The following is a 27,112-nucleotide window of genomic DNA, read 5'->3' as shown; positions in this document are numbered from 1 at the left end:
AACTATTATTATTTATTTTTCAATTAGCCTGACCATAAATAAATCAGTACAGCCCAGCCAGTGTGACTCAGTGGTTGAGTGTCGACCTATGAACCAGGAGGTCATTGTTCAATTCCCGATCAGGGCACATGCTCAGGTTGTGGGCTTGATTTCTAGTATAGGGTATACAGGAGGCAGCCGATTGATGTTTCTCTCGCATCATTGACGTTTCTATGCTCTCTCTCCCTCTCTAAAATCAATAATAAATCAATCAATAAATCAGTATAATAAAATCATAGCATTGAATAATTTCTGCCTTATTATGAAGGAAGGGATCCTGAGGGGTTATCTAATTCATTCAGACAAAACTGTGATTAAACTGAAATGCTCTATTTTTATTACCACAGATTTATTTTAATCCAACTAAAAAATGTTTAATATTAGGGGATCTTAATGTCTAATTCCAATAACTGATAGTATAAAATCAAAGTATTTCATCGTGTTCATTGGAATGGAGAATAGATGGTCACCATTTCCTCTGTAATCACAAAATACCTTAGTCTATATTTTCTAATAATTCCTCCCATTTATTGTTTTGTACTTTAGAAGATAATTTAGGTCTCCTGGTTTTTAGTTCAATGTACAACCTTTGTATTCCAGTAATCATAATTTCTACAAGAAATATTCCCTTTTTAGTAAGCATAACTCTGATAAGAGTGATAAAATAATTATTTTATATAGGTAGTAGATGATGACTCCCCAGAGATGTATAAAACAATCTCTCAAGAATCTCTTACACCGGGAAAACTGGAATTTAATTTTGAAGAATTATTAAAACAAAAAATGGAAGAAGAAAAACGACGAACAGAGGAAGAACGGAAGCATAAGCTAGAAATGGAAAAACAGGAATTTGAACAACTGAGACAAGAAATGGGAGAGGTAAGGTTTTAAAAATACTCATTTGTATTCCACAAATATTAATTAATCTAAGTATTTTACATATATTTCCTTATAATAACTTTGTTAATATTTATTATTCACATAAAGGACATGCAACATACTCCAATGAGAACCTTGATACAAGTTTTCACAGTTATGTGCACTTTCTAGCTCACATAACTCAGCTTCTTTCTTGGTAGTTTAAAAAATATAGAAGATTGCAAGTGACTGAGATATTACTACAATACCTTAAGTAAATATATATTTCCATAGACCTCATGATTATATGTGGTTATGTCATTATTGAGAGCTGTTGGGAGTACTTAATATACCCATATATACTTGTTCGTATCTTTAAAACTGATAAACTGATACATGTAATCTGAATAAGATAAAACTAAAGGAGTGCCATGGATACTAATAGGAACATCAGTTTGGCAAGCCTTTGAGTCACTTTATTTTACTAAAGATAAAACTTTGATGCTGTCACATTTTAGTGTGACTTCTCTAGCGTTGAAATGAAATAGACACACACACACACACACACACACACACACACACACACACACACACACAGTACAGGGCCATTTGCATGGGCATGCAACTTGTGCCCTCACAGGACCCCATGTTCAGAAGGGTCATGTTTAGTGGTTTAATTCTCTCAGGTTGCCATCTTGAAATGTTTAATGATTTCCTTTGAATCTGTGTTGTGAAAGCCAACTGGACAATGGAACCTGCGCTTGAGTCTTAGAGCCTTGGCTCACCCACATATCCTGCCTCCCTAGGGTGGGTTCTCAGCAGCCCTCTTCCCACCTACTGATGCCCCAAGGCCCTACTTAACCTCCTTTTTGCCCTTGGACGCTGCAGCCCTCCATCTGAATGGCCAACCAATTGCATAGGCAGAGAGGGAAGGGTGAGGGAGGGGGTCAGCATTCCAAGTCTCCCTCTGCCACTGAGGGAGGGGCTGACAGCAAATGAGCAGAGTTGGGGAACAGCACACAGCCCAACTTAGGGCAAGGGGCCAGTGGCTATCGCAGCCTTGGACTAGCAGTGACATGGCACGTTTGGCAGGTGACTTGGTGGGAGCCCCTTGCCAATTCCTCCTAATCTAGGAACTGAGGGGTTCCTGTGCAGAGGTTGCAATCTCTTAGAAGTTGCCTCTTTGTCATGGGTTAGGGCATTGGGCCTGTGGGGGATATTTACTTCCTTGCCCTCACTAACCAAGAGACTATAAAGGCTGTATAAATATCCTATCTAATAAAGAGGGAATATGCTAATTGACCATCTTCATCACAAAGATGGCTGCATCCACAGCTGAGGCCAAGTTCCCTTAATGAGCCTTAACAAGCAATCAGCAGGGACCTGAGGCTACGCCCTCCCCTGCCCCCATGGGGCTTGACAGGGGACCTCAGGCCGCACCCCCAGTCCTGGCGTCAGGCTGGGGGACCTAAGGCCACACCCCCCGCCCCAGTGCCAGGCCAGGGGACCTCAGGCCATGCCCCCCACCCCCGGCAGGGCTTGACAGGGGACCTCAAGGTGCGCTTCGCGTCCTGGTGCTGGGCTAGGGGACCTCAGGCTACTGCCCCAGCGCCAGGCCGGGGGACCTCAGGCTACTGCCCCAGCGCCAGGCCGGGGGACCTCAGGCTACTGCCCCAGCGCCAGGCCGGGGGACCTCAGGCTACTGCCCCAGCGCCAGGCCGGGGGACCTCAGGCTACTGCCCCAGCGCCAGGCCGGGGGACCTCAGGCTACTGCCCCAGCGCCAGGCCGGAGGGCCTCAGGCTACTGCCCCAGCACCAGGCCGGGGGACCTCAGGCTACTGCCCCAGCACCAGGCCGGGGGACCTCAGGCTGTGCCCCCCCACCCGGCAGGGCTTGACAGGGGACCTCAAGGTGCGCTTTGCGTCCTGGTGCTGAGCTAGGGGACCTCAGGCTGCTCCCCCCGCCCCAGCACCAGGCCAGGGGACCTCAGGCTGTGCCCCCCACCAGGTGGGGCTTGACAGGGGACTTCAGGCCGTGCCCCCCCCCCCCCCCCCAGCACCAGGCCGGGGAACCTCAGACTGCACCCCCTGTCCGGCAGGGCTTGATAGGGGACCTCAGGCTGCGCCCCCACCCAGTGGGGCTTGACGGGGGACCTGAGGCTGCACCTCCCTCCCTGTGTTGGGCCGAGGGACCTGAGGCTCGCCCCCCTGCCTGGCGGGGTTTGACGGGGGAACTCAGGCCATGCCCCCCCACCCAGCGGGGTTTGACGGGGGAACTCGGGCCATGCCCCCCCACCCAGCGGGGCTTGACGGAGGACATCAAGGTACGCCCCCCCCACCCCGGTCTGGGGGACCTCAGGCCACGCCCCCCATCCTGGTCCTGGGGCCAGGGGACCTGAGGCTATGCCTCCTGCCTGGCAGGGCTTGACAAGGGTGGGACTGGCCAGGTCTGGATCTAGCCCAATGTGGGGGCGTGGGTCCGGCTGGGTCTGGGTCTCACGTGACTTTGAGGTGCATGTGGGTGGGTGGGGACTTGACTCTGGGTACCATGGTGAGCCCCAGACTATGACAGGAGGAAGGTTTTCATATACATTTTACTAATTTTCTTTCATCTCTGACACTTGTATTATAAAGGGCAAGTAGCAATATTAAATTATTTCCTCTTGCCGGAACCGGTTTGGCTCAGTGGATAGAACATCAGCCTGCGGACTGAAAGGTCCCGGGTTCGATTCCGGTCAAGGGCATGTATCTTGGTTGCGGGCACATCCCCAGTAGGGGGCGTGCGGGAGGCAGCTGATCGATGTTTCTCTCTCTCACTGATGTTTCTAACTCTCTCTCTCCCTCCCTCTCTGTAAAAAAATCAATAAAATATATTTTTAAAAAATTATTTCCTCTAATTAATCCCCTTTTAATGTGCACGAATTTCATGCACTGGGTCACTAGTATAGTTAATAAAATTAGTATGCTATAGGGAAATATTCTAAGATCTAGCCTAAATTATAGCATTTATTTGGAAAAGGAAGCTGAAAATGAATTATATCATAAATTTGTTTCTGGTATTTTAAGTAGTCTGTTTTTACCCCTAGGTGAAAAAATAGCGGTAGTATAAAGAAATGTTTTTCCCCCTTGAATGAGCCATTATCCTCATGTCACATCCACTGTGACTACCTCCCCTGCCCCATTCCATCTTTTTTTGCCCCCTCAGCCTAATAAAACTGTAGGTCTTCTCCAGGAAAAGTTTACCAGGAATAACAGCAATATTTTACCATTCCATTTAGTGAGATTAGGTTTTAGTGTAAGAAGTATACAAAGAACTAGTAATCACAATAGACAGGGTAAGGACTGGGGTGGGGTGGGAACAATGGGTGACATTTGTACACTCTCAATAAATTTTAGAAAAGAACTAGTGATCATAAATTATGAAAAGCCAAGGGAAAGGAATGTGAATAAAAAGTTTTCAAAATAGCCCTGACTGGTTTGGCTCAGTGGATAGAGCATCAGTCGGCCTGAGGACTCAAGGGTCCCGGGTTCGATTCCGGTCAAGGGAATCTTGGTTGAGGGCACGTCCCCAGTGGGAGGTGTGCAGGAGGCAGCTGATGGATGTTTCTCTCTCATCCATGTTTCTAACTCTCTATCCCTCTCCCTTCCTCTCTGTAAAAAATCAATACAAAAATTTATTTAAAAAAAAGTTTTCAAAATAAAATGGTATAAAAAATTAGTTCCTGCCCTGGCTGGTGGTGGCTCAGTTGGTTTGAGTGTTGTCCAGTACACCAAGGGTTCAATTTCTGGTAAGGGCACACACTTAGGTTGCAGGTTCGATCCCCAGTTGGGACACATTCGGAAGACAACAGATCAATGTTTCTCTATCACATCTTTCTCTCCCTTCCTCTCTAACAATCAATAAAAGCATATCCTTGGGTGGGGATTAAAGAAAGAAGAGTAAAATGAAGAGACACTTCTTTTAAAAAAAAATTAGATCCCAATTTAGGTTGACTCCTTTTCTTTCTTGGCAAAATATAAAATTGAGAATACAAGTGATACATAGTGAAGTGTAGGGATTTTACCAGACTGTATCTGTAGAGGTGCTGTATCAGTTGAGTATTAAGACTGATATTTAACTTTATTAGGCCATCATCAAATCAAAGACAAAAAGCATTTAGAGATACTCTGACTCTATATAGAAATGAAAAAACCATGTCCAGTTAGTTAAGCGATAAAATGGCCACACAGTAGGAGTGTCAGAACTAGAATTTATATCTGACTCCTCCCTATCTCAGTGTTCTTTGAACAAAGATCTTTCTACAATTCCTAGTAAAAGTTAATTTTTGATACACATATTATAGCAGGTTGTATTTAGGTATTGTGTTCAGGGAGGTTATTTAACCTTTATTTTTGGTTTAAAATAGAAAATGGCGAACACTTTTTGGATGTTTATAATACAAACTAATTTTCTAGTATTTAATATATAAAATACCTTTTTTTTTAAGCAAGAGGAAGAAAACGAAACTTTTGAATTGAGCAGGGAATATGAAGAATTAATCAAACTGAAAAGGAGTGGCTCTATTCAAGCTAAAAATCTAAAAAGCAAGTTTGAAAAAATTGGACAGTTGTCTGAAAAAGAAATACAGAAAAAGATAGAAGAAGAACGAGCAAGAAGGAGAGCCATTGACCTTGAAATTAAAGAGCGAGAAGCAGAACACTTCCATGAGGTAAACTATTTTATATTTAACATTGTTATGATACCGTAATGGTGATTCAACAGAAGTAACACTGGCTTTGAAATAAGTTTTGGAAACTAAATAGCAAAAACACATCAAGATCTTAAAAGACTTTGAAATTATTTTCCCACTCTAGCATTGTTTCAGAGTTTTATTAGAATTAAAGCCAATAGTGAACACCAAATGTTTCACCCTAGCAAAAAAAAAAATAAAAAAAAATAAATTTATGGGCACAAGTTTTAGCTTGAATTAGTACAACCAATATATATTTGAGTTAAAATAAACTCCAGAGATTATTCACTTACTCTTAAAGATGAGGCCAATAAACCCTGTATGACTTCCTCAGTCATGCAAGTCATATAACTCAGTGGCAGAACCTAAATCAAAATTCAGGTAGCATGAATTTGAAGTACCTCCAAATGTAAAATGAGGTGATCACTAAATGACCTGTGAAGTCCCTTCCAGTTTGAGGACTAGTTCCATGGTAATGAATATTGGTTTAAATAGGACCTTGGAATGTTTTTCTGCCAGAGCATTCAACCAATATTCCTCTAAAAATGCATTATCATCAGATATTCAACTAGTAAAACAGGTATGGAAGCTGGGAGGGCCATCAGAGGAGGTTGTTAATAGAAAGTATGTGCAAATTCTCAAGACTAAAAAGAATTTATTATTGAGGCAAACAGAGTGCAAAACAGCTAATGATGAAGATGTAAGTATAGGTGAGATGACCATGAAAGGTCATAGATGACACGTTAAGAAACTTTGTTTTATTGGGGTGCACTGAAGGGATTTTAAAAACATGGAGTAATATCAAGTTAGCATCTTTATAGGTAGATCATGCTGAATCTAAAGATGGTTTTAGATTCATGCATTAAAAAACTTACTTGAAAGCCTTAAATGTCCGAGGGACTGTTCTGGACACTGGGACTGCACTGTTTGAGCTGTATTTAGATAAGGTAAAAGCTGTCTGAAACAGGTACTGAGCTCAGGTGTGAGGCAGGAGCTAGGGATTGTCACTTTTATGGATAGTCTTTGAAAGTATAGAAATAGATAAAACCATCTTGAAACAGTTAATAGTTTGAAAGTAAATGATAAAACCCTGGAGAACACCAACATTTAACATTTGTTTGGCTAAAATATCAGGTGGTTCTTTAGAAAGATAAATGTCACTCTATCTAAAGTTCCATAAGCATGCACTTGATTCCCTTTGCTAAAGGTAGTGAAACCTCAGAGCAGTAATACCTAGCCCTATAAAATATGTAAGATAGAAAGAAATGAGGTGGTTACTTCTTGTTTTATTGCTATTTATTGGTTCTCTTTTGTTTAAAAGGATATACTAGGACATAGTTGATCTATAACCCATGTGGATGCCCTGAACACTGTTTCCTGTGAAGAATGTTGACATTCCTCTGATCATATCCCTCTAGATTAAAGGTCATTGAGATATTCTTTAAAAACTTGTTAGCAGTTTTGGCATTGAGTGCAATCAACTTCCAGAATAGGACTGCCCCCCTCATCCCTCTAATCATGTATCTAATTTTCACCTTTAGAAAATGTCAATGTTCAATTCATCTTCTATTCCAGACATCTTTTAAGGACCAACTCATTCATGTAACCTTCCCTAATCAAGGAATTCCATTCCAGCTCCCGTAGCCCTTAATCCGTACCTCATTTGGTACTTAAATATTTTAATTGCCTTATAGTATTTGACTTTGTAGTTCAATTTTCTAATAAGGTATACTCCAAAACCATTTCCTTATACTCCCTTTTATCTTAAATTTACTGCCTAATTATACTGTCCTTAATATTCATGTGCTGGGGTGTCAATGTCCTCTTAAGAAAGCACTTAGAGAACAAAAGTTATTCTTTTACTATGATATGAGACTCATTTTCTGTAACATTTTAAAATGTGGCTTTTCAGAGATTCAAGAAAAGGCAACAATTGCCCTGGCTGGGTAGCTTAGTTGGTTAGAGCATTATCCCAATACAAGGTTTTGAGTTCGATCTCTGGTCAGGGCACATACAAGAATTAACCAATGAATGCATACAATGAATGCATAAATAAGTGGAACAACAAATCGATGCTTCTTCTCTCTCTTTCTCTCAAAAAAAAAAAAAAAAAAAAAAAAGGGCAGCAATTGCATTTAATAACAGAAAGACTGTTCATAAGTTTCCCCCAATTAGCTTCAGAGGACTTCTTACTAACATATACTTTTTAGCCTATTTAAAAACTTTAATAACAAAACCCCCAGAACATCCTTCATTAGCAATAGCTATAGGCAGGCATGTTTATCAACCGAAGGTAAATTATGGCATGTATAATAGAATTTACCCAACAGGTATCTGGTTGTGTCTGATGCCCAAGGATTTCCCAACATCACGTAAAAATCTGATTCAAGAGAAGTAGGAAAACTATCCAAGTTATTCTAATTCCTCCTCCTACATGCACTGGAACTTAGCTGCAGTACCTCAAATTGATGTAAAACATCCATAAATCAAGTTTTTACTATAGGAAACTACTTTACAGCTTGTTTCAAAATTTATTTGATATAGTACCCTAGAGCAATTTCTTTATTCTGTAATATACATGGTGATATCTTTAGACAGACCCATAAAAAACCCAATTTCAAAACTGTCAAATATGACTAAAGTACTTTAGAAACCATGAACTGTTATCTACATGACCCCACTCTACTAAGGCCATCAGTGATCTCATGATGGCTTTATAGTTTGATTTTATTGACTCACACTATTTGACAGTTGAAACACTACTCTTAAGTTACTCTCAATTTTTATTTCCATGGTTCCCAACTCTTACTCCTAGATGACTCACAACCACTCTTCACCTCAGTGATTTTCCCAAATTCGTCATTACTTGAAGTTGTTTTCCCATTTATTCTACCTGCACTCTTTGCCATTTGACCATCAATAAATTTGTTGGATGGAATTCATCGGAACGACACTTATTAACTAAGTAGGGTGACGAAGGAAATCATGAAGTGGGAAATACGGGAGTATTTTGTTATAATATATAGTATCTCCACTGTTACTCAGTCTGGTCAACAAACACTGACAGTTGGGGAAATAAAGATACTGAGATCCCACTGATATTTTATGATCTTTACACTAGGAGAAAAGGATTCCATTTGTTAAGATAACGTTTCACAAATAAAAATTTCATCTTTCCCAAACTAAGGTATAGTGAAAACTTGTCTATAGTGTAGCACAAATAATGTATACAAAATGTTAATTATTTTGTGCCTATTATAAATGACAACTTCAGGACTATTAATACTTAGTTCTTGGTTTTTGGAAAACAAGCAACTCTTATTCTTGGCCCACTTTTGTAAAGGAAGAAGATGTTGATGTCAAGCCTGCAAAAAAAAGTGAGGCTCCGTTTACTCATAAAGTGAATATGAAAGCTAGATTTGAACAAATGGCTAAGGCAAGAGAAGAAGAAGAACAAAGGAGAATTGAAGAACAAAAGTTACTACGCATGCAGTTTGAACAAAAGGAAATTGATGCAGCACTACAAAAGGTACCAAACATAGCCTTTATTTTCCAAAGATGCTCTTAAAAGCCATAGTTTTATATGGGGGGTAAAAAAACATTTTAATAAGTCACTGGATTGTTTTAGAAACATTTCATAGTTATTTTTACTGTACCTTTTGTTTAGATGTTTACATATTCAAATACTGTTACAACTGCCTACAGTATTCAGTACAGTAACAAGTTTATAGCTTAGAAGCAATAGGCTATACCATCTAGGTTTGTGTAAATGCACTCTATGATACTGGCACAATGACCAAATCACCTAATGATGCAGTCCTAAGAATATACTGTTGTTAAGTGGTGCACAGCTGTACTTACATGCTCTTGACTCTGAGGGCAAAAAAACCCCCAAAACCTATTTACCTCAAAGATTGTGATTAAACTACTGTCCTGAAAATGCTGCTATACTAAAAGTGACCACTTGAATGCATTAATTTTAATATAGAAAAGAGAAGAGGAGGAAGAAGAGGACGGTAGCATCATGAATGGCTCCATTATCGAAGATGAAGAGCAAACCAGGTCAGGAGCTCCGTGGTTCAAGAAGCCTCTGAAAAATACTTCGGTTGTAGATAGTGAGCCTGTTAGATTTACAGTTAAAGTAACAGGAGAACCCAAACCAGAAATTACATGGTGGTTTGAAGGAGAAATATTGCAGGATGGAGAAGACTACCAATATATCGAAAGAGGAGAAACTTACTGCCTTTATTTACCAGAAACTTTCCCAGAAGATGAAGGAGAGTATATGTGTAAAGCTGTCAACAATAAAGGCTCCGCAGCTAGTACCTGTATTCTTACAATTGAAAGTAAGAATTAATCACTTAAAAAAAATCTAATACTTTTATTCTATTTAAAAATTTTTCCCTTTAAAAAGCATCACTTTTCTTCTTCTTTTTTAGCTGATGACTACTAGCTCCCCTTCCCTCTGCCTGGAACTCTCTTTCTCTCTCCGACTTTCTTACTACATCCATCTTTTCTGTGGCGGGGCCAAAAAAGGAAACCAGAAGTGCCACAATGTTGACTTATTCCTTTTCATAACCGTCTTCAAAAACACAAGCTCATCTAAAGAATACCTTCCTCCTTTCCAAATGAGCACCAGATTCATCGCCATATTATGCATAAGTTAATGCACATTTAATGGGGAAAGTGGGAAATTTACTCAATTATATCAGAACTTAGGCTGTGCATTTACCGTAAGTTCACAGCAATATTTAAAAGTATCAAAACCAACACATTATTTTGCATGAAAGAATGCCATCAATGACCTATTTACAACTAAAATTAGTCTGAAATAGCCAAGACAGTGAATTTGGAACCTATCAATTTGAGTGGGAGTTTCCCTTAGTACATTTTGGTTGTTGTTTCAGAGCCTTTCTGAAGCAGATGTAGGAGGGGGTTGGGATACCACTCTTTTTATGGGAGAGGAGGAGAATGGAGAAAAACACGAAATTAAAGGCTTCTAAGAAACAAATGCTAGAGAAAACTGGATGAAAACCACTGCCTATATAGAGTTCTGAGTGTTGAGAATAATATTAAATGTACTTTTCAAATGTGTGTAATATATGTTCAAGCTTATAAAACCAATTTATGCTGTGACCTTGCCTGAACAAATGACATTTCAATGAGAAACTCTGTATTAGTAGTCACACAGGAGAAAACATTTTCAATATAATTGAAGATTTTAAGATCCAAGAGGATTTGGGGGGTGGGGTGGGGTGGGAATGGCACAATCTTCAATTTTAAATTCTGGTCGTTAAAATGAGTTTGTAAATAATTAGCTACCATGTTCTATCATCAAGTTGTTTTATATTTTAATTTTCTGGAAGACAATTTTGTTTTACAATGTAAACCCATAATAAAATGACTTCTATATTTAAAAAAAAAGTCTCAGTATTTTAGAAAAGACAAAACACTCCCTTATAATATTCATCAATGTACATTTATTTTTTTATTGAGGAAACCATAATACAAAATTACAGCAATCATGTGTCCTTTTACATACAATGTCATTAAAGCAAACTCTAAACCACAGTTTGTAAAGTATTCAATTTACCTCCAGTCCAAGCTGCATCTCCCTAAGACACTGTTCCCATCACAGTAGCCATTTTAAGCCAATCTTCTTTTTACACACGGGTAGTTTCTGTAGAGAACACTTTTCTCAGGACGAAAATGCATCGAGCATGCATAAGAAAAAATATATATATGTGCAAGTACATTTAAGAGTTTCTATAGGGGTATAAATGAAGAAAATAAAACCCTGGGATTTATTTGCTTAGAAACACCAATGTAAAAAAATCCCTCAGAAGTTTATACTGTGGCAATAAAACTCAAGTGACTAAACAAAAAATAAGGTTATTTTCAGAGTCAAAATTATCTTTTAGGTATTGTTAAAATACATTTTAAAATGAGGCAGAATTTTCAAGAACTAAAAATAAGACATCCTCATTGATTACTAATTTCTATATCCCTATTCTAAACAACAAACAACTTTGCAGATAGAACTGATTCTCTTGGCAGAGTATTCACACAAATGAAATGTTATCCCTCCTACGTATATTCCTATTTCTCTCTTAAGGTACTCTGCTACTTCTACCCAAACCCACCCTTCTGAATTAACTAACAAGGTATTTGTCTAACAATGTATTTTACAATGTCTATAAACAACTAGTATTAAATGACTAGTTCTAGTATTAAAACCATTTTCGTTAAAAATAAAAGCATACTTCTCATTTCTAAAAGAAACATCAAAACATAAGAATTCTAAGTATCACACTAACAGATCTTTAAAAAATTTTTCAAAATTTTAAGTGCAAAATAAAATAAATCAGTTCAATTTCAATCTAAACTAAACATTGTTTCTACCACTCCTAACACCCATTGCATTCAAACCAACTGGCTCACCTTTTCTGCTTTCCATTACTTTCAAGGTTAAGATTAGCGCAATTAAAAAAATGCTTGCAGTATCAGTGAAGGCTTGTGGTAATGATAAAAAATTCTCATAAGACAGAAACAATGCTCCAATATCTATTAGCATTCATCTATATTTTCTTTTGTAAAAATGCACGCTACAGCTAACCCAAACTTGACAATCTCTGAAAGTTCAAAGAGCTCCTTTATATTATCTTAACATACCTATCATTGACTATCAAACACACACACACACACACACACACACACACACACACACACACACACGTGGTGCAATAACTACATAACTTATGAAACTTAACAGTTCATGGAACATTTAAGAGCAAGTGAATAGCACTTTAAAATGAAGTGATCAAAAGCAGGTACATTATACCCTATACCATATTATGTATGGGAATACATTTCATATTTCTCAATTATGATTCGCCAATTTTACCTTCTACATTGAGCCCTTCTATGGTCCATGCTCATCGGCTCACCAATGGCATACACTCAAAGGATTCCTCTTTATGGGTAACTATCTCAGGACCTGATTTTATGAGCTATGATTTGGTGCTTGCAGCATCTTCAGCACTGTGTGTGAAAATGAAGGCAGTATTTTTGAATATTTTTCTTTGTTGTAGAGATAAGCAGGAGTTTTAAAAGGATCAGCACATTTTAGAAATAGAATAAACAAAACTGATATGATGCTGCTTTAAAACATTCATCTTAACTCAAAATATGTACCAGTTAAAATCATCAATAAGAACACACAAACATTTTAAACTGGCAAAAAAATGAAATTCAGCGTCAGTTATTAAAATATTATAAATCAGAAAAATACTGGTTGCTATACAGATTATGCAAGGTTATTTGCTAAACAGTTACCATTTCACTGATGCACATGCCTTTTATCAAAACATACTGCCAGTTTTCTTTATAATTTTTTCCTTTTTCAGTGTATATAAAAGTTTTAAAACCCAAACTGTCTAAAAAGAAGACATAATAAAACTCTCACCCAAAATGGCCTTACTGAATTGCTCTAGTTCAAGAATAAGAAAAAAATAAAGACCACATAGCTTTGGAGGGCAAAGAAAATGTCCTATCAATCTTAAATAGATTGTGAAGGCTGTTGAACTTTCTGACCAAGTGACTTCCTAAATCTTAAAATCTACGTAATTGCCTTTTCTTAAATGTAACAATTTTTTTATGGGAAAAGATGACAAAGGATGATGTAGTTCAATTACAGCAGCAATCTACTCATCATTCTTGTTTAATAAAATAAAAAACATTACCTAGAAATGTAAACAGCTGTTTGAACAACTTACAGACTTTCCACTGAAATAGTAGCATAAATAACAAGATACATTTTGGGGAAGCAGTAGCAGATTGCTTTTGAATACACAACCACAAAAACCTCACAGGGACAACATTAATGTATTGAAATATTTATTTATATATGTCCTTAGGTTGTGCTTACCTGTTGCTTTTTGCAGCAGAACCTAAGGTGGAAGGTCTGGGAAGGCACTGTGAAGCATAAATAATTGCACTGTTTGCAATTAATAAAGATTTTAAAGTTTAAATGAATCAAAATCAACAGCCTCCAATTTGTGAGTTATGATATTGAATCTAACTGAACTATCTCTTCAGTTTAATTAATAAATGTACCACTTTCCTTAAGGTCATCTATAAAACAGTATCATGCAAAATACTGAAATTCTTCATGTCAATACCCTACTCTTAAAGATAACAAATAACTAACTCCTTAAGGATTAAGCTTCAAACTAGAGCTATATATCCATATCTACATAAGGGTAATGGAAGTCACTCTAACTTCTATAAAACAATCAAAAACATTTCAAAATATCCACAATGAACTGTACTGCTAATTTTCTAACCTAGGTAATCTCAACATTTATGTTTTTGTACATCTTCCTTTACAGTATATTCAAAACAACAAATGGTGCTCCCTACCAATGAAAGAACATATTTATGAAATGGTGTTAAAACTGCTATATTGCTTAATATATTTGCAAACTGAAAACCACTTCTGTCTGATACATTGTAAGTCTTTCATTATTAATATACAAAATATGCATATATTATACTGAAAAACAATATATTTTAGGAGCACCAATGAGTAATACTATTCAATTTTGTTAATGATCAGTTTTCTTTAGCTATAGCTAAAGCATATAAAAAATACTTACCCATTGAGCTCACTTAAAAAAAAAAGACCTATGTATTATTCTATGTTAAATTAAGAAGCAGTTATGGTTTTCCAAGATATCAGCACTGTATTCCAACATAATATTCACACAAAGTATGGCATTTACATTATGTGGAACATTGACAAAAAGATACTGTTGCAGTTCATCAATTTGTCATTCTGATGTACTTACAGTGCAATGCTCCTTGAAGGAACACAATCAAGGATGATACACAGCACAGTCCTCCTCACCCCTACAGAGCTAGTTCTATACTGGCTGGATCAAACCTGCACTTCAACAGACAATGGCAAGACAGACTGTATTTGCATGTAGTCTAATATATTAATATGCAAAGAGCCAACAAATATGCAGAGTAAAACAATGGATTTCAACAAAATATCAAAACTTCAGCATGAGTGTCATAGAGTAATAAAATGATTTCAAGTACATAAAAAAATTAAGTTGATTCAATGACTGACTTGTGCATTTACAAAACAAAGCTTATCTATACTGCAAAAAGAAAAAAAAAGAAGAGCTTGAACATTTCCATACCCCAATAATGTTTCAATGGCAGATGAACTGTAACTATTATACTTTTTAAACTATTCACTTTTCTACCCTTAATTTAGAAAGAAACACACTAATATGGATACATTGAAAGAGTTGCTTCACATGAAAAAAAAAAACTGTTCTTATTAGACTACTCATATTCACTATCTGAAAACTGTTTAAAGTTAGTTATGCTGAAACAGTCTTGGAAATCAAGTAATTAAGAACAGAAAGGTTAACTGTTATAGCAGCAGTACAGGTCTGAAACAGTGGTCATGTATAAAAGGAAATTTCACTGTTAATTCAATGGAAGTATGCCAAAAGATCATTGTACACACATGCAGTTTTTAATCAAACAGAAGGAAAAAAAAAGAAAAAAAAAAAAGACGATATCAGGATTACTTGTGCTGAAACAGCCAAATACAATAAATGGAAAAGATCCTCCAATCTACTACTATACTGTAAGGGGGGAAAAAAAACATGCCAGTGTTTAAAAATTCAATTAATATTTCATGGGGAAAGCTTATATATTTGTGTATATGTATCTTAATTTATCATTGCTAAGAAATTATGAATTCTTTAAATACCCACATATCCAACTTACCGACACAGGAGGTTTCATATCATTTATTGTAAAGCACAAAACAGGCATTTTAAAAGTGAAAGTATACATTGAAAAAGTACATTTATATCACAAAGCATTGACCACATAATAGTTGCAAATACATTTGCTGGAATGTGTACATCTACACTAAATACTAAAAACAAACCAATTTTCATTTCTACACAGAAATATTAACCTCCTATCAGTAGTGATAGATATTTTGTACATTTTCAAAAGAAAAAAAAAAAACTACTATTTTAAACCAAAAACAAAATTAAGATCTTCATCAAGTCGTCTGCATCCATATATTTAACAAAGGTATTTTTCCCCCACACAATGAAGCAAATACTGTATTGTCCACTTCTTATTATTGGCCCTGTGCAGAAGAGATACATAAGAAATACACAAAAAGTTAAAGAAAATCCTTTAAATGGAGCTAACTCAGGAGTGAATCCTTTAAGAAAGAAAAACTGGTTAATATAAATGGTGGTGGCTTCTTGCATGATTTGCAAATCCCTGGGGGAAAAAAATTTATTTTTAAAATTAAAGGCATTATAGAAATGTTCAGCACTCAGATGCCATAAAGCATTATAAAAAAACAAAGCCAAAAGCAACCCAACAGTACACCATAGTCCTTCATTTAGTTATATTTTGCCATATAAAAATTAAAAAGGCAAACATAATCAATCCCAAACAAACAAAATAGTAAACATGCAGAAAACATGACTGGAGTTTTTAAAACATCAGCAAATTTATTATACCTGAGGTGCTGGAGGATGCTGTGGCATTCCCTGGGGACTTGTCTGGGCATAGTAGGCTGCTTGTTGTCTATAGTATTCAGCCCAGGCTGCACTGTAATCTGGCTGACCACCTGGTGGAGCACCAGTAGGAGCAGGAACTGCTTGACCTTTGAGAAAACATAACTTTGTTACTGTAACCATAATTAAAAGTCCAAAAGAATCTCATTTCTAATAAAGACAATACCATGCTTCTTATAATATTCCTCCCAAGCCTTTGAATAATCCTGTGTCTGCCCTTGTTGATCAAATCCCCTCATTTTTAATATAAAACTATATCCACTTAAATACAGCTTATAAAGACAAAAGCAGAGGATCTGAATTGCTCATTCAAGTTTTCACCAGTGTCAGAAAACTCTGTAATAAAAAAATTACAATGTTTTAAATTTTTTTTGCTTATCATCTCTATTAATAAAAAATAAAAAACCCCACATAATTTAACTAAGGTGAAGATATAAACATGATGTTGATTCAGTTAAAGAATTTAAAAAATATTTTATTGATTTTTTTACAGAGAGGAAAGGAGAGGGATATAGTTAGAAACATCAATTCAGCTCCCTCCTGCACACCCCCTACTGGGGATGTGCCCGCAACCAAGGTACATGCCCTTGACCGGAATCGAACCCGGGACCCTTGAGTCCGCAGGCCGACGCTCTATCCACTGAGCCAAACTGGCTAGGGCTCAATTAAAGAATTTATTAATGTTCCAAATTTTGTTTAAAAAGTGCCTCATGGCCAACTATACTTTAATTTTTTTTTAAAGTGCTTCATGTAAACAGTCTATAGTTCCCTGGTAGTGACTGGTGGGCGGGGGCCACTATTGTTTTGATCACTCATTCATGTGTATCTGTTACAGTACCTATTTTAAATAAAATGCAAAGACTATTATTTTTTAAAATATATATATTTTATTGATTTTTTACAGAGAGGAAGAGAGAGGGATAGAGAGTTAGAAACATTGATCAGCTGCCTCTTGCACACCCCCTACTGGGGATGTGCCCGCAACCAAGGCACATGCCCTTGACCGGAATTGAACCTGAGACCTTTCAGTCCGCAGGCCGACGCTCTATCCACTGAGCCAAACCGGTTTTGGCCAAAGACTATTATTTTAAGACCTGCCCAAAGATTTGTTTCCTTATTAGTAACCTATACACTACATATATGTATATATATGTGTACATCTATACTAATAAAAGGGTAATATGCTAATTAGACTGGGAGACCTTCTGGATATCCTTCCGGACAAAGCCGTGGTGGTGGGGCAGAGCAGGCAGGCGGGGGAGGGGAGGGGCAGTGGGGAGTGAGCAGGGCGGCAGGGGGGTGGCAATTGGGGGCAAGCAGACCAGAAGTGGGGGGCAGTTGGGGGCAAGCAGGCCAGCATGGGGGGGACGGACAGTTGGGGACGATCAGGCCAGCAAGGGGGGGGCAGTTGGGGGCAAGCAGGCTGGCATGCAGAGTGGTTAGGGTCGATCAGGCAGGCAGGTGAGCGGTTAGGAGCCAGTGGTCCCAGATTGTGAGAGGGATGTCCGACTGCCAGATATCCCCCGAGGGGTCCCAGATTGGGGAGGTTGCAGGCCGGGCTGAGGGACACCCCCCCCCCCATGTACGAATTTCATGCACCGGGTCACTAATATATATATATAAAGACTAACCTATACCTTTTAAATGACATGTTTAAAGTTTTAATACATGTGTTCAAAGTACAACACAATTATATTAACCTGATGTTTCTAACTATAACCTGATGAAGGACATAAAGAACAATTACCAAAGAGGTTCTAAGCAACAAGATCAGTGAAACACAAAACGCAAAGAAAATGAGCTTTCATGAGTAGTTATTTTACTAGGCAGGACAACTTTTCTGAATTTTTTTTTTTTTAAGCACTATTAAGGTGTTTTTAATATATTTTATTGATTTTTTACAGAGAGGAAGGGAGAGGGATAGAGAGCTAGAAACATCGATGAGAGAGAAACATCGACCAGCTGCCTCCTGCACACCCCCTACTGGAGATGTGCCCGCAACCAAGGTACATGCCCTTGACCAGAATCGAACCTGGGACCTTTCAGTCCGCAGACCGATGCTCTATCCACTGAGCCAAACCGGTTTTGGCAACTTTTCTGAATTTAAGAGACTAAAGAGACACAACCACCAAATATAATGCATGAATCTTAAACAGGCTCTGGATTAAAACAAAACCCCTCCACACTTAAATACGGTCTTTGTGTTGCTACTACTGAAGTAATCTATATTTTTTAAAAAATATTTTTTAATCCATTTCAGGGAATCGAACTAGTGATATCTGGTTCATGGGTCAACGCTTAACCATTGAGGAAACCCCGCCCTCAGGGCAGCTGCTATTGAAATAATTTATTTAGAGCTACCAGCCTGCAACTTACTCTGAAAATGTGTCAGGCACATAAAACATGTATATACAAAAAGTACATATGGCAAACTTTAAAAAAATGGTGATTCTGGGTAGAAAAACATAAATATGGGTATTTGCTGTACTATTTTTCCAATTTTTCTAACAGTATAAACATTTTTTAAAATAAAAGGTTGGGAAGAAAGAAAACATGTGTTTTCCTATTTAGTTCCTTTATTGGAACAGCATTTAGTTAGCATGTAATTCAGTTCGCTTTTTTTTTTTTAAAATATATTTTATTGATTTTTTTACAGAGAGGAAGAGAGAGGGATAGAGAGTTAGAAACATCGATGATAGAGAAACACTGATTAGCTGCCTCTTGCACAACCCCTACTGGGGATGTGCCCGCAACCAAGGTACATGCCCTTGACCGGAATCGAACCCGGGACTCCTCAGTCCGCAGGCCGACGCTCTATCCACTGAGCCAAACCAGTTTCGGCAAATTCAGTTGGCTTTATAAAATTACAGCTAAACAAAAAATACTGGAGCACATATATACAGAAAGCTGTTTTTATGTTTACTAGATGTTCCCAACGAGGCAACTTTATCCAGTTATGCACCTCAGGGACAACAACAAACAGTATACATGATGGTGATATGCTATGTAGTCTGGGTAAGTACACTCTTCTGATGTTCACACAATGAAAACACCTAAAGATATATTTCTCAGTAAGTATCCCTGTTATTAAGTGGTACATGACATTGTTTTAGTAAGTCGTCTATCACCATCACAAAATTGGTCAAATAAAAGCAATTGAGTAAATGAAAACTTAAGATTTATGGCTATCTTTAAAAACATAAGAAATCCCATATAGTATAAAGAAAATTCTCATATTTTTGTTTTCCATAATTCTTTTCAAAAAGAACGTGAGCTTAACATTTTCATGTTAGGAGGAGACACAATTCAGGCAAATCTGAAATAAATACAAATATTAAATCTGAAAGGTTTTAATATTTACACAACTGCCAAATATCCTGGTACCAAGAGCAATAAAACCATATAATGTCTCTTACAAACGGCACACTTGAAAACCTGCTGACTTGAGGTCAAACCTGGTTAAGGAAATAACAATTTTCACTTCAGGTTTATGGAAGGAACTAAATCTCATTGTTAAGAGATACTCATTGGTATTTAGAGGCAAAATACCAATATAAGACAACAGAAATGGAGGTGGATCAAGAAAATATCTCAAAAGTAAATGTTCCCTAAAAACAGAACAAACAAAAAAAACACCAAACCAAACCACAACCCTCCCAAAGTCAAATATCCCCATGAAAAACAAACACATAGTAAATAAATCATCAACACTTGATATTTCAATCTTGAAGTTATCTGAAGAAACTCATTACACTCCAAAGTGAAGGGTAAATGTGATTTATTTTGCCCAGACGAAAACAGGGAAAGACTCTTCCTCCTCTCTAATCTACTTATGATGTAGCTGTCCGCTAGCCTCTTGCGCTTCTCTGCCCTTTTTAGTACATGTCCTTGACTTGCCCCCTTTATTCTTCCCCTCAGTTCAAAAACAGTTTTGATGCCAGATAGTTCAGTTTATACTTTAATAGACTACCACTTAATATTCACATACAGCTTCACAATGTATAGAGCTTGACTTTAATTTCATCTCATTTAAGAGGTAAGACTTGCTCTACAGTTCACATGTAACATTTTATTATAGCCCAAGAGCCAGCCTTGCTTGAATAGATTTTCACTTAGTTATCTATATATTAGCATCCTTCCCACAACCACTCTCTCCCTATTTTAGGCTTAAGGTACCATATGCTAATGCTTACAAGTCCACCATATCAGTGCTTAACATAATAATAGCCTTCAGAAAGTCAAACTTTTCTTCCAAAATGCCTTCACTTACCATCTTCAAAATAGGAATTGCCTGTCTCTACTTTGAAAACCTGTTTGTTCACAAGGTGTTTACTTCAAGTTTCCTTCATTCTAGCTTCAAAAATATCCACCCTCCCACCCGATTGTTGCCTTTGCTTGTATGACTTAAAATTCCCTTCTTTAACCCTCTAGAATCTTGTCTTTAAGAATTCCTCTCCTAAATTCTGTTAATCCCAGGAAACAGAATTTTTTCAGAAAACAAATTAAAAAATTTAACCTGCATGTTTCAAAAGAGGTTTACTTACCAAGAAGCAAATAATGAAAATTTATAGTGTTAGTGGAGATTTCCTGTTCTTGACAGGAAAAGCTGAAATTGGGCTTCAAAAGCTGCAATAGCCTGCCTCATTTGGTGAAGAGGGCACTGACTGGGAATCAGAACAACCAAGTTCCTAGGAAATCCTTGTTCTGCCACTGGAAGAGTAAAACTTAGCCTCTCCAAATAAGGGCGTTAGATTTGGAGATAAAGATATTTGACTACCTGATACTTTATTACACCTTTCTTTCCTTCCATTTAAAAATCTCAAGACTGAACTGTATTATTCTAATGCTTTAAGGCCTCTTAATTGTGGTTATTCTAAATAGATCTTAAGGACAAGTAATGTACCTTGTAATTAGATCGGTTAAGCAATCAATCATTTATAAAAAGAACTATGATAGGGAAAAAAAATTGACCTTGTATCATTAAAAACCGGACTTAACATTATTTCCTTTAAGGTAACAGGAAATCACTCAACCAGCCCACCTTGCTCATAAAATTAACAGCTGACCATTATGCTACAGAAAAACACAACTGAAAAAAAGGTGAAGGGGTTAAGGAAAGTCTTCAGTCAAACATGGTGTCATTTATTTTTATTTATAACCTTTCTCCACAAAGGATTCAAGACAGTCCAACATACTTTTTCTAAAATTAGAATTTAATAGAGTAGGAAGTAGGGAAAAGAAAGAAAATGAAAAATTAAAAGGCAAGGTGAAGTATCTCACCTTCATAAAAATTTGAATGGTATTAAGACCTCCCAGATTACATTCAACATACCCATTCATTTGGGCAAGTAAAATGTAAAATGGTTTAATAGCAAATTTATTAATGACCATGTTGCAAAGAAACAATCCTATATAATAAAACAGAAATCATACTCATTCCCCAATAACTACGTAAGTCTAATAATAGGCCTTTGTTTTTACTCACTTTTAGTAATATAGGGAACAGCCTGGGCTGGATAGCTCAGTTGGTTGGAGCATCATCCCATACTCCAAAAGGTTGTGGGTTTGTTTCCCAGTCAGGGCACATACCTAGGTTGCGTTCAATCACCAGTCAGGGCATGTATGGGAGGCAATTGATCCCGCACACTGATTTTTCTCTTTCTCTCTAACTCTCCCCACCCCCTCTAAAAACCAATAAAAACATATCCTCTGAAGATATATATATATATATATATATATGGAACATCTCTGGCATATTGCCCATTGTGAAACAAGTTGGACATGATTTTTAACCTTGACATGCTTAAATCTTTAAAATGGTGAAGACTTTAAAAAACAAAAAACACACCATATTTTTATTAACTTTTTACAGAGAGGAAGGGAGAGGGATAGAGAGAAACATCGATCAGCTGCCTCCTGCACACCTCCTACCGGGGATGTGCCTGCAACCAAGGTACATGCACTTGACCAGAATCGAACCTGGGACCTAACAGTCCGCAGGCTGACACTCTATTCACTGAGCCAAACCGGTTAAGGCTAAAATGGTGAAGCTTTTTCATAGTGAGGTCCTGACCACACTATATTGTCACAAAATGATTTCCAGTTATCCTACATAATAAAATGGTAATATGTAAATTACCATCACTCTGCTACGCCCACGATTGGGCCAGCAGGAGGCGCAGGGGGCAGGACTCAGGGTGGCCGGGGTAGCTGATTGGGCCAGCAGGACGCTGAGCTCGAGGTGCCAGTGGCTCAGCCTCTGTGCCATGGCCGTGCTGGAGGCTTTCGGAAGGCCTGGTGCACCGGCGGACAGCCGGCCAGCTCCCCCGCGATCAAAAGCCAAAGCGGGGGAGCTGGCCGGCTGTCTACTCCGGCACAAGGCCTTTCGAAAGCCTCCGCCGCGCAGGAGGCTTTCGGAAGGCCTGGTGCACCGGCGGACAGCCAGCCCGCTGGTGCACCAGGTGCATGATTAAATCATGCACTGGGCCTCTAGTTATAAATAACATCCTAGTTTGGACAATCAACTATGCCAGTGATGGGCAACCTTTTGAGCTTGGTGTGTCAGACTTCGCCAAAAAACTGAGCATAACTCGGGTAGTGTGTCACTTTGAGGAAAAAACATTATTTTGCGATATTTATAGTTTAAATAACATAAATGTATAATTGTTATATATAATTGTATTTAATAAACCAAAAACTAAATATTTAGTGCTGACACGCGTGTCATAGGTTCGCCATCACTGAACTATGCAATCACTGTAACTACAGTATACTATTTTGATGTTAAAAGTTTTTTTTTAAGTGTCTTTTTACAAAGTCTCAGCTGTTATAGAACTACCTGAAATAAACTGGGTCAAAAAAAATAAATTAATGAATCTTTTATAGCCTCAAGAATAACATGCAGCATGGGAAGTCATTCTAACAGGAAAAATTATTTTTCTTTTCTTTTCTTAAAAATCGTTATTGTTCAATTACAGATGTTCCTCTCCCCCTACCCCCATAACTCCCCTCCACCCGGTTCCCACCACACTGACCTCATCCATAGGTGTAAGCTCTTTGTCCAGTCTCTTCCCACACCCCCCACACCCCTTTCCTCTTGATAATTGCCAGTCTGCTCCCTTTCCATGCCCCTGATTCTATTACATTCACCAGTCTGTTCTGTTCATCAGGTTTTTTATTCATTTGATTTTTGGGTTCACTTGTGGATAGATATGCATTTGTTGTCACTTTGTTGTTCATAATTTCTTCTCTTTACCTTTTTCCTCTTCTTCCTCTTCTTAAAGAATACCCTTCAGCATTTCATATAATACTGGTTTGGTGGTGATGAACTCCTTTAGCTTTTTCTTGTCAGTGAAGCTCTTTATCTGACCTTCAATTCTAAATGATAGCTTTGCTGGGTAATCTTGGTTTAGGTTCTTGCTATTCATCACTTTGTATATTTCTTGCCACTCCTGTCTGGCCTGCACAGTTTCTGTTGAGAAATCAGCTGACAGTCATATGGGTACTCCCTTGTAGGTAACTGTTTTTCTCTTGCTGCTTTTAATATTCTTTGTCTTTTGCCCTTGGCATTTTAATTATGATGTGTCTTGGTGTGGTCCTCTTTGGATTACTCTTGTTTGGGGTTCTCTGCGCTTCCTGGACTTGTAAGTCTATTTCTTTCACCAGGTAGGGGAAGTTTTCCATCATTATTTCTTCAAATAGGTTTTCAATATCTTGCTCGCTCTCTTCTTCTGGCACCTCCATTATTTGGATGTTGGTACGCTTGAAGTTGTCCAGAGGCTCCCTACAGTATCTTCATACTTTTGAATTCTTTTTCCTTTTCTGGTTGGGTGTTTTTTGCTTCTTCTTATTTCAAATCTTTGACTTGATTCTTGGGATCCTCTAGTCTGCTGTTGAATCTCAGTATATTCTTCTTTATTTCAGTCAGTGTATGCTTAATTTCTGATTGGTCCTTTTTCATATCCTTGAGGGTCTCACTAAATTTTTCAGAGGTTTCTATAAGATTCCTGAGTAACTTTATAATCGTGGTTTTGAACTCTATATCCAGTATTTTGCCTTCATCCATTTCTTTCATTTGTGACTTGTCTCCGCATTTTGGCTGCTTCCCTATGTTTGTTTCCATGTACTGGGTAGCTGCTAAGTCTCCTTGAGTTGATAGAGTGGCCTTGTGTGGTAGGTGTCCTATAGGGCCCAGTGGCTCAGCCTCCCATTACCTGAGGTGGACGATCTTGGTGCACCCCCTTTTGGGCTGTGTGTACAGTCTTGTTGTACTTAACCCTTGATTGCTGTTGGTTACACTGGGAGGAATTGACCTCCAGGCCAATTGGCTGTGATGACCAGATGTGTCTATACTGGAAGATCTGTTGCACAGAAGATGCCCTTATGGGGCAGGACTTGCTTCAGTGGAGCTTTGGTGCTCACTGAGTCTGCTCCTTGAGTGTCTCCTATAGATGTGAAGAGTTGTAATCTGGTATGGTCTCACACTGGGTACACTGGCTCTTGGATCTCCAAGGAGGTGCCAGGTCAGCTACTGTCTGGGGCCACTCAGCAGGAGCTAGAGAGGCATCTGCAAATTTCTCCTCTTTGTATGGGGTTTGGAATTGCCCAGATGAGGCCCAGCTATGAAGCAAGGCAGGCTGCTGCCGCCTGGCTTTGGGCCTTCTTTTGGAAGCTCTGGGGCTCTCTGACCCAGCTGCAGTGTGACAGGTTTTAGGCGGAGAAAGGATAGGCCATTCATATGCAAAAGCCGATGCGCACAGCTTGGGTGGGGTTGTAAATTGGATAGGGTAGGGTCTCTGGGAATCACAGGGCGAAGCAAACAGCAATGGCTGCCGGTCAGCCCTGCACCAGAGGTCCCCGGGTCTCCGCGTCCCCATGCAGAAACAATGATTGCTGTGAACACCTCTTGAGATAAAGTCGCCCTCGCGTTCCGGCCTGATGCTAGACAGTCCAGTTTCTCCCCATATGTGTCTGGGTCCCCCAGAGTCTCGCCCTGAACTGAAGTTAAAAGCAGGCGGGAGCTTGTATCTCCCTGATTAAAAGAGCAGCACATCCAGGTGCCAGCACTTTCCGCACCTCTTACCAGTCTCATGCGCTTTCTTCACTCCTCTAGTTGTGGAACTTCCACTCAGCCAGCTTTCCTGCAGTTCTGGGTGGTGGTTGTTCTGCCTTTTAATTGTAATTTTGATGTGGTTTTGAGAGGCAGCAAGTATAGGTGTTTACCTATGCTGCCATTTTGGGTCTCCCTTTTTTTTTTTTTTTTTTTAAATATTTCTTTATTATGATTGCCTAGCCAGAGCACTTTTTTTTTTAGTGAGCTCTGAATTTTTCTTTATAAAACTGCCTTTAAAAAATATATATATACATATATATATATATTTTAATTGATTTCAGAGAGGAAGGGAAAGGAAGAGAGAGATAGAAACATCAATGAGAGAGAATCATTGATTGGCTGCCTCCTGCACACCTCACACTGGGATTGAGCCTGCAACCTGCATATGCCCTGACTGGGAGTTGAACCATGAACTCCTGGTTCTTAGGTCGACACCCAACCACTGAGCCACACTGGCTTGGCGGGAAAATGAATTTTCCTTCTTTAAACAGAAATCAGTTGTGTAAAAAAAAAAAAATCCTTATCACCAGGTATATGTACTTTTATACAAAAAAAAAGATTACTATAATTTTTTTTCCTGTGGAAAATGACAAGCATTCTTTGACAAAGAAAACAACAAAATTTATATTGAGAATCACAAGTAGACTATATCTTATGAAAAAATTAGAGGCCTGGTGCATTAAAATTCATGCAATGGGGCAGAGGGTCCCTCAGCCCGGCCTGCCCCCTTTCTCACAGTCTGGGAGCCCTCAGGGGTGGGAGGTGACCTGGCAATTAGGGGAAGGAGATCCCCCCATCACACCTCTGGTGCTGCTACTGCCAGCAGCGCAATCCTTGGCCGGCCCTGGTTACCTGAGACTCGGGCGGCCACGGGCGGCTGGGGGACTCTGGAGGCAGGCACGCGGAGTGGCTGGACCCGCCTGGGGGCGGGCCTGGCCATGCTGCGCCCCTGCCACCCCTGTGGGGCTGAGGGGACTGGGCACCGCCATCTTGTGGCTGTGGGAGCCGCCATCTTTGAAGGTGTGACAGTCAAGTAGCATATTCCCTCTTTACTAGATAGAATTCTATCACCTATTTCCTTTCTTTCTATACTAGTTAAGGATGGGCAAGTTTAACTTTCATTTAAGACAACTGGCTATGTTATAAGTTGTATTGTTTGCAAATGACCAAGAGCATAAGCACCTGGCAAAACAAACAAACAAAAAACTACTTGTTCAAATGGTCCCTGAAAAAGCCAAATTTTAGATATGCCTGGGCTTTAGACCCTCTTAGAGATCAAATTCTGGTTCTACCACTTAGTTGTAACCCCTGTTTCTCAAACTGCACATGTGAAGTGTTAGTGAAGACAGTTCTTTTCATTCACAACAGTATGTATGAATATATTTGCTGAATACTTGATTAACAACTGTACCTCCATTAGAGTATGATAACCAGAAGGGCATACTCTGGTATTATTATTATATCCTAGCTATTATTCCCACAATCACACTGTAGGCATCTATCACTATACTTGGCATATAGTAAGTCCTTTATAGTTACTGAATAAAAATGGCCTTTCTAGGTGATTGTGTTTTTTCTTTTTCATACATGAAAATGCCATTTAAGTAACTTCTTCTGTCACTGTAGATTTCTTCTTATCTGATTATTTTGATAGTCTCCCCTCATCTACAGTCAACTGTGGTCAGAAATATTGTATAGAAAAATCCCAGAAATAAGCAACTCACATTTTAAATTGTACACTGTTCT

The 27,112-nt window shown here is 38.5% G+C and overlaps 2 protein-coding genes across 22 annotated transcripts in view; one reads left to right on the top strand and one right to left on the bottom strand.

Moving 5' to 3' along the window:
• NEXN (nexilin F-actin binding protein) overlaps positions 1-12,376 on the top strand; it is a 39,206-nt gene extending 26,830 nt beyond the window's left edge. For all 5 annotated transcript variants that reach the window (XM_079776283.1, XM_079776281.1, XM_079776282.1 and 2 more), the window contains 4 exons: positions 721-918; positions 5,384-5,605; positions 8,970-9,155; positions 9,615-12,376. In XM_079776283.1, coding sequence (XP_079632409.1) covers positions 721-918; positions 5,384-5,605; positions 8,970-9,155; positions 9,615-9,983 — 975 coding nt within the window. In that variant the 3' untranslated portion in view covers positions 9,984-12,376. The remainder of the gene's footprint in view (positions 1-720; positions 919-5,383; positions 5,606-8,969; positions 9,156-9,614) is intronic.
• Positions 11,227-27,112, bottom strand: part of FUBP1 (far upstream element binding protein 1) — a 41,107-nt gene continuing 25,221 nt past the window's right edge. For 13 of the 17 annotated variants that reach the window (XM_079776284.1, XM_079776294.1, XM_079776293.1 and 10 more), the window contains 2 exons: positions 16,198-16,343; positions 15,763-15,952 (listed from right to left, as the gene is read on the bottom strand). In XM_079776284.1, the coding sequence (XP_079632410.1) occupies positions 15,911-15,952; positions 16,198-16,343 (188 nt within the window). In that variant the 3' untranslated portion in view covers positions 15,763-15,910. Of the gene's footprint in view, positions 12,668-13,553; positions 13,601-15,443; positions 15,953-16,197; positions 16,344-27,112 lie in introns of those variants that run through there. The other 4 variants (XM_079776290.1, XM_079776291.1, XM_079776292.1 and 1 more) reach the window with 4 other exon arrangements.

This window comes from Cnephaeus nilssonii (assembly GCF_951640355.1).
Source record: "Cnephaeus nilssonii genome assembly, chromosome: 7".
Classification (NCBI taxonomy): domain Eukaryota; kingdom Metazoa; phylum Chordata; class Mammalia; order Chiroptera; family Vespertilionidae; genus Cnephaeus; species Cnephaeus nilssonii.
Note: the sequence above shows the minus strand (reverse complement) of the source record. Positions and strands in the feature narration are given on the sequence as shown.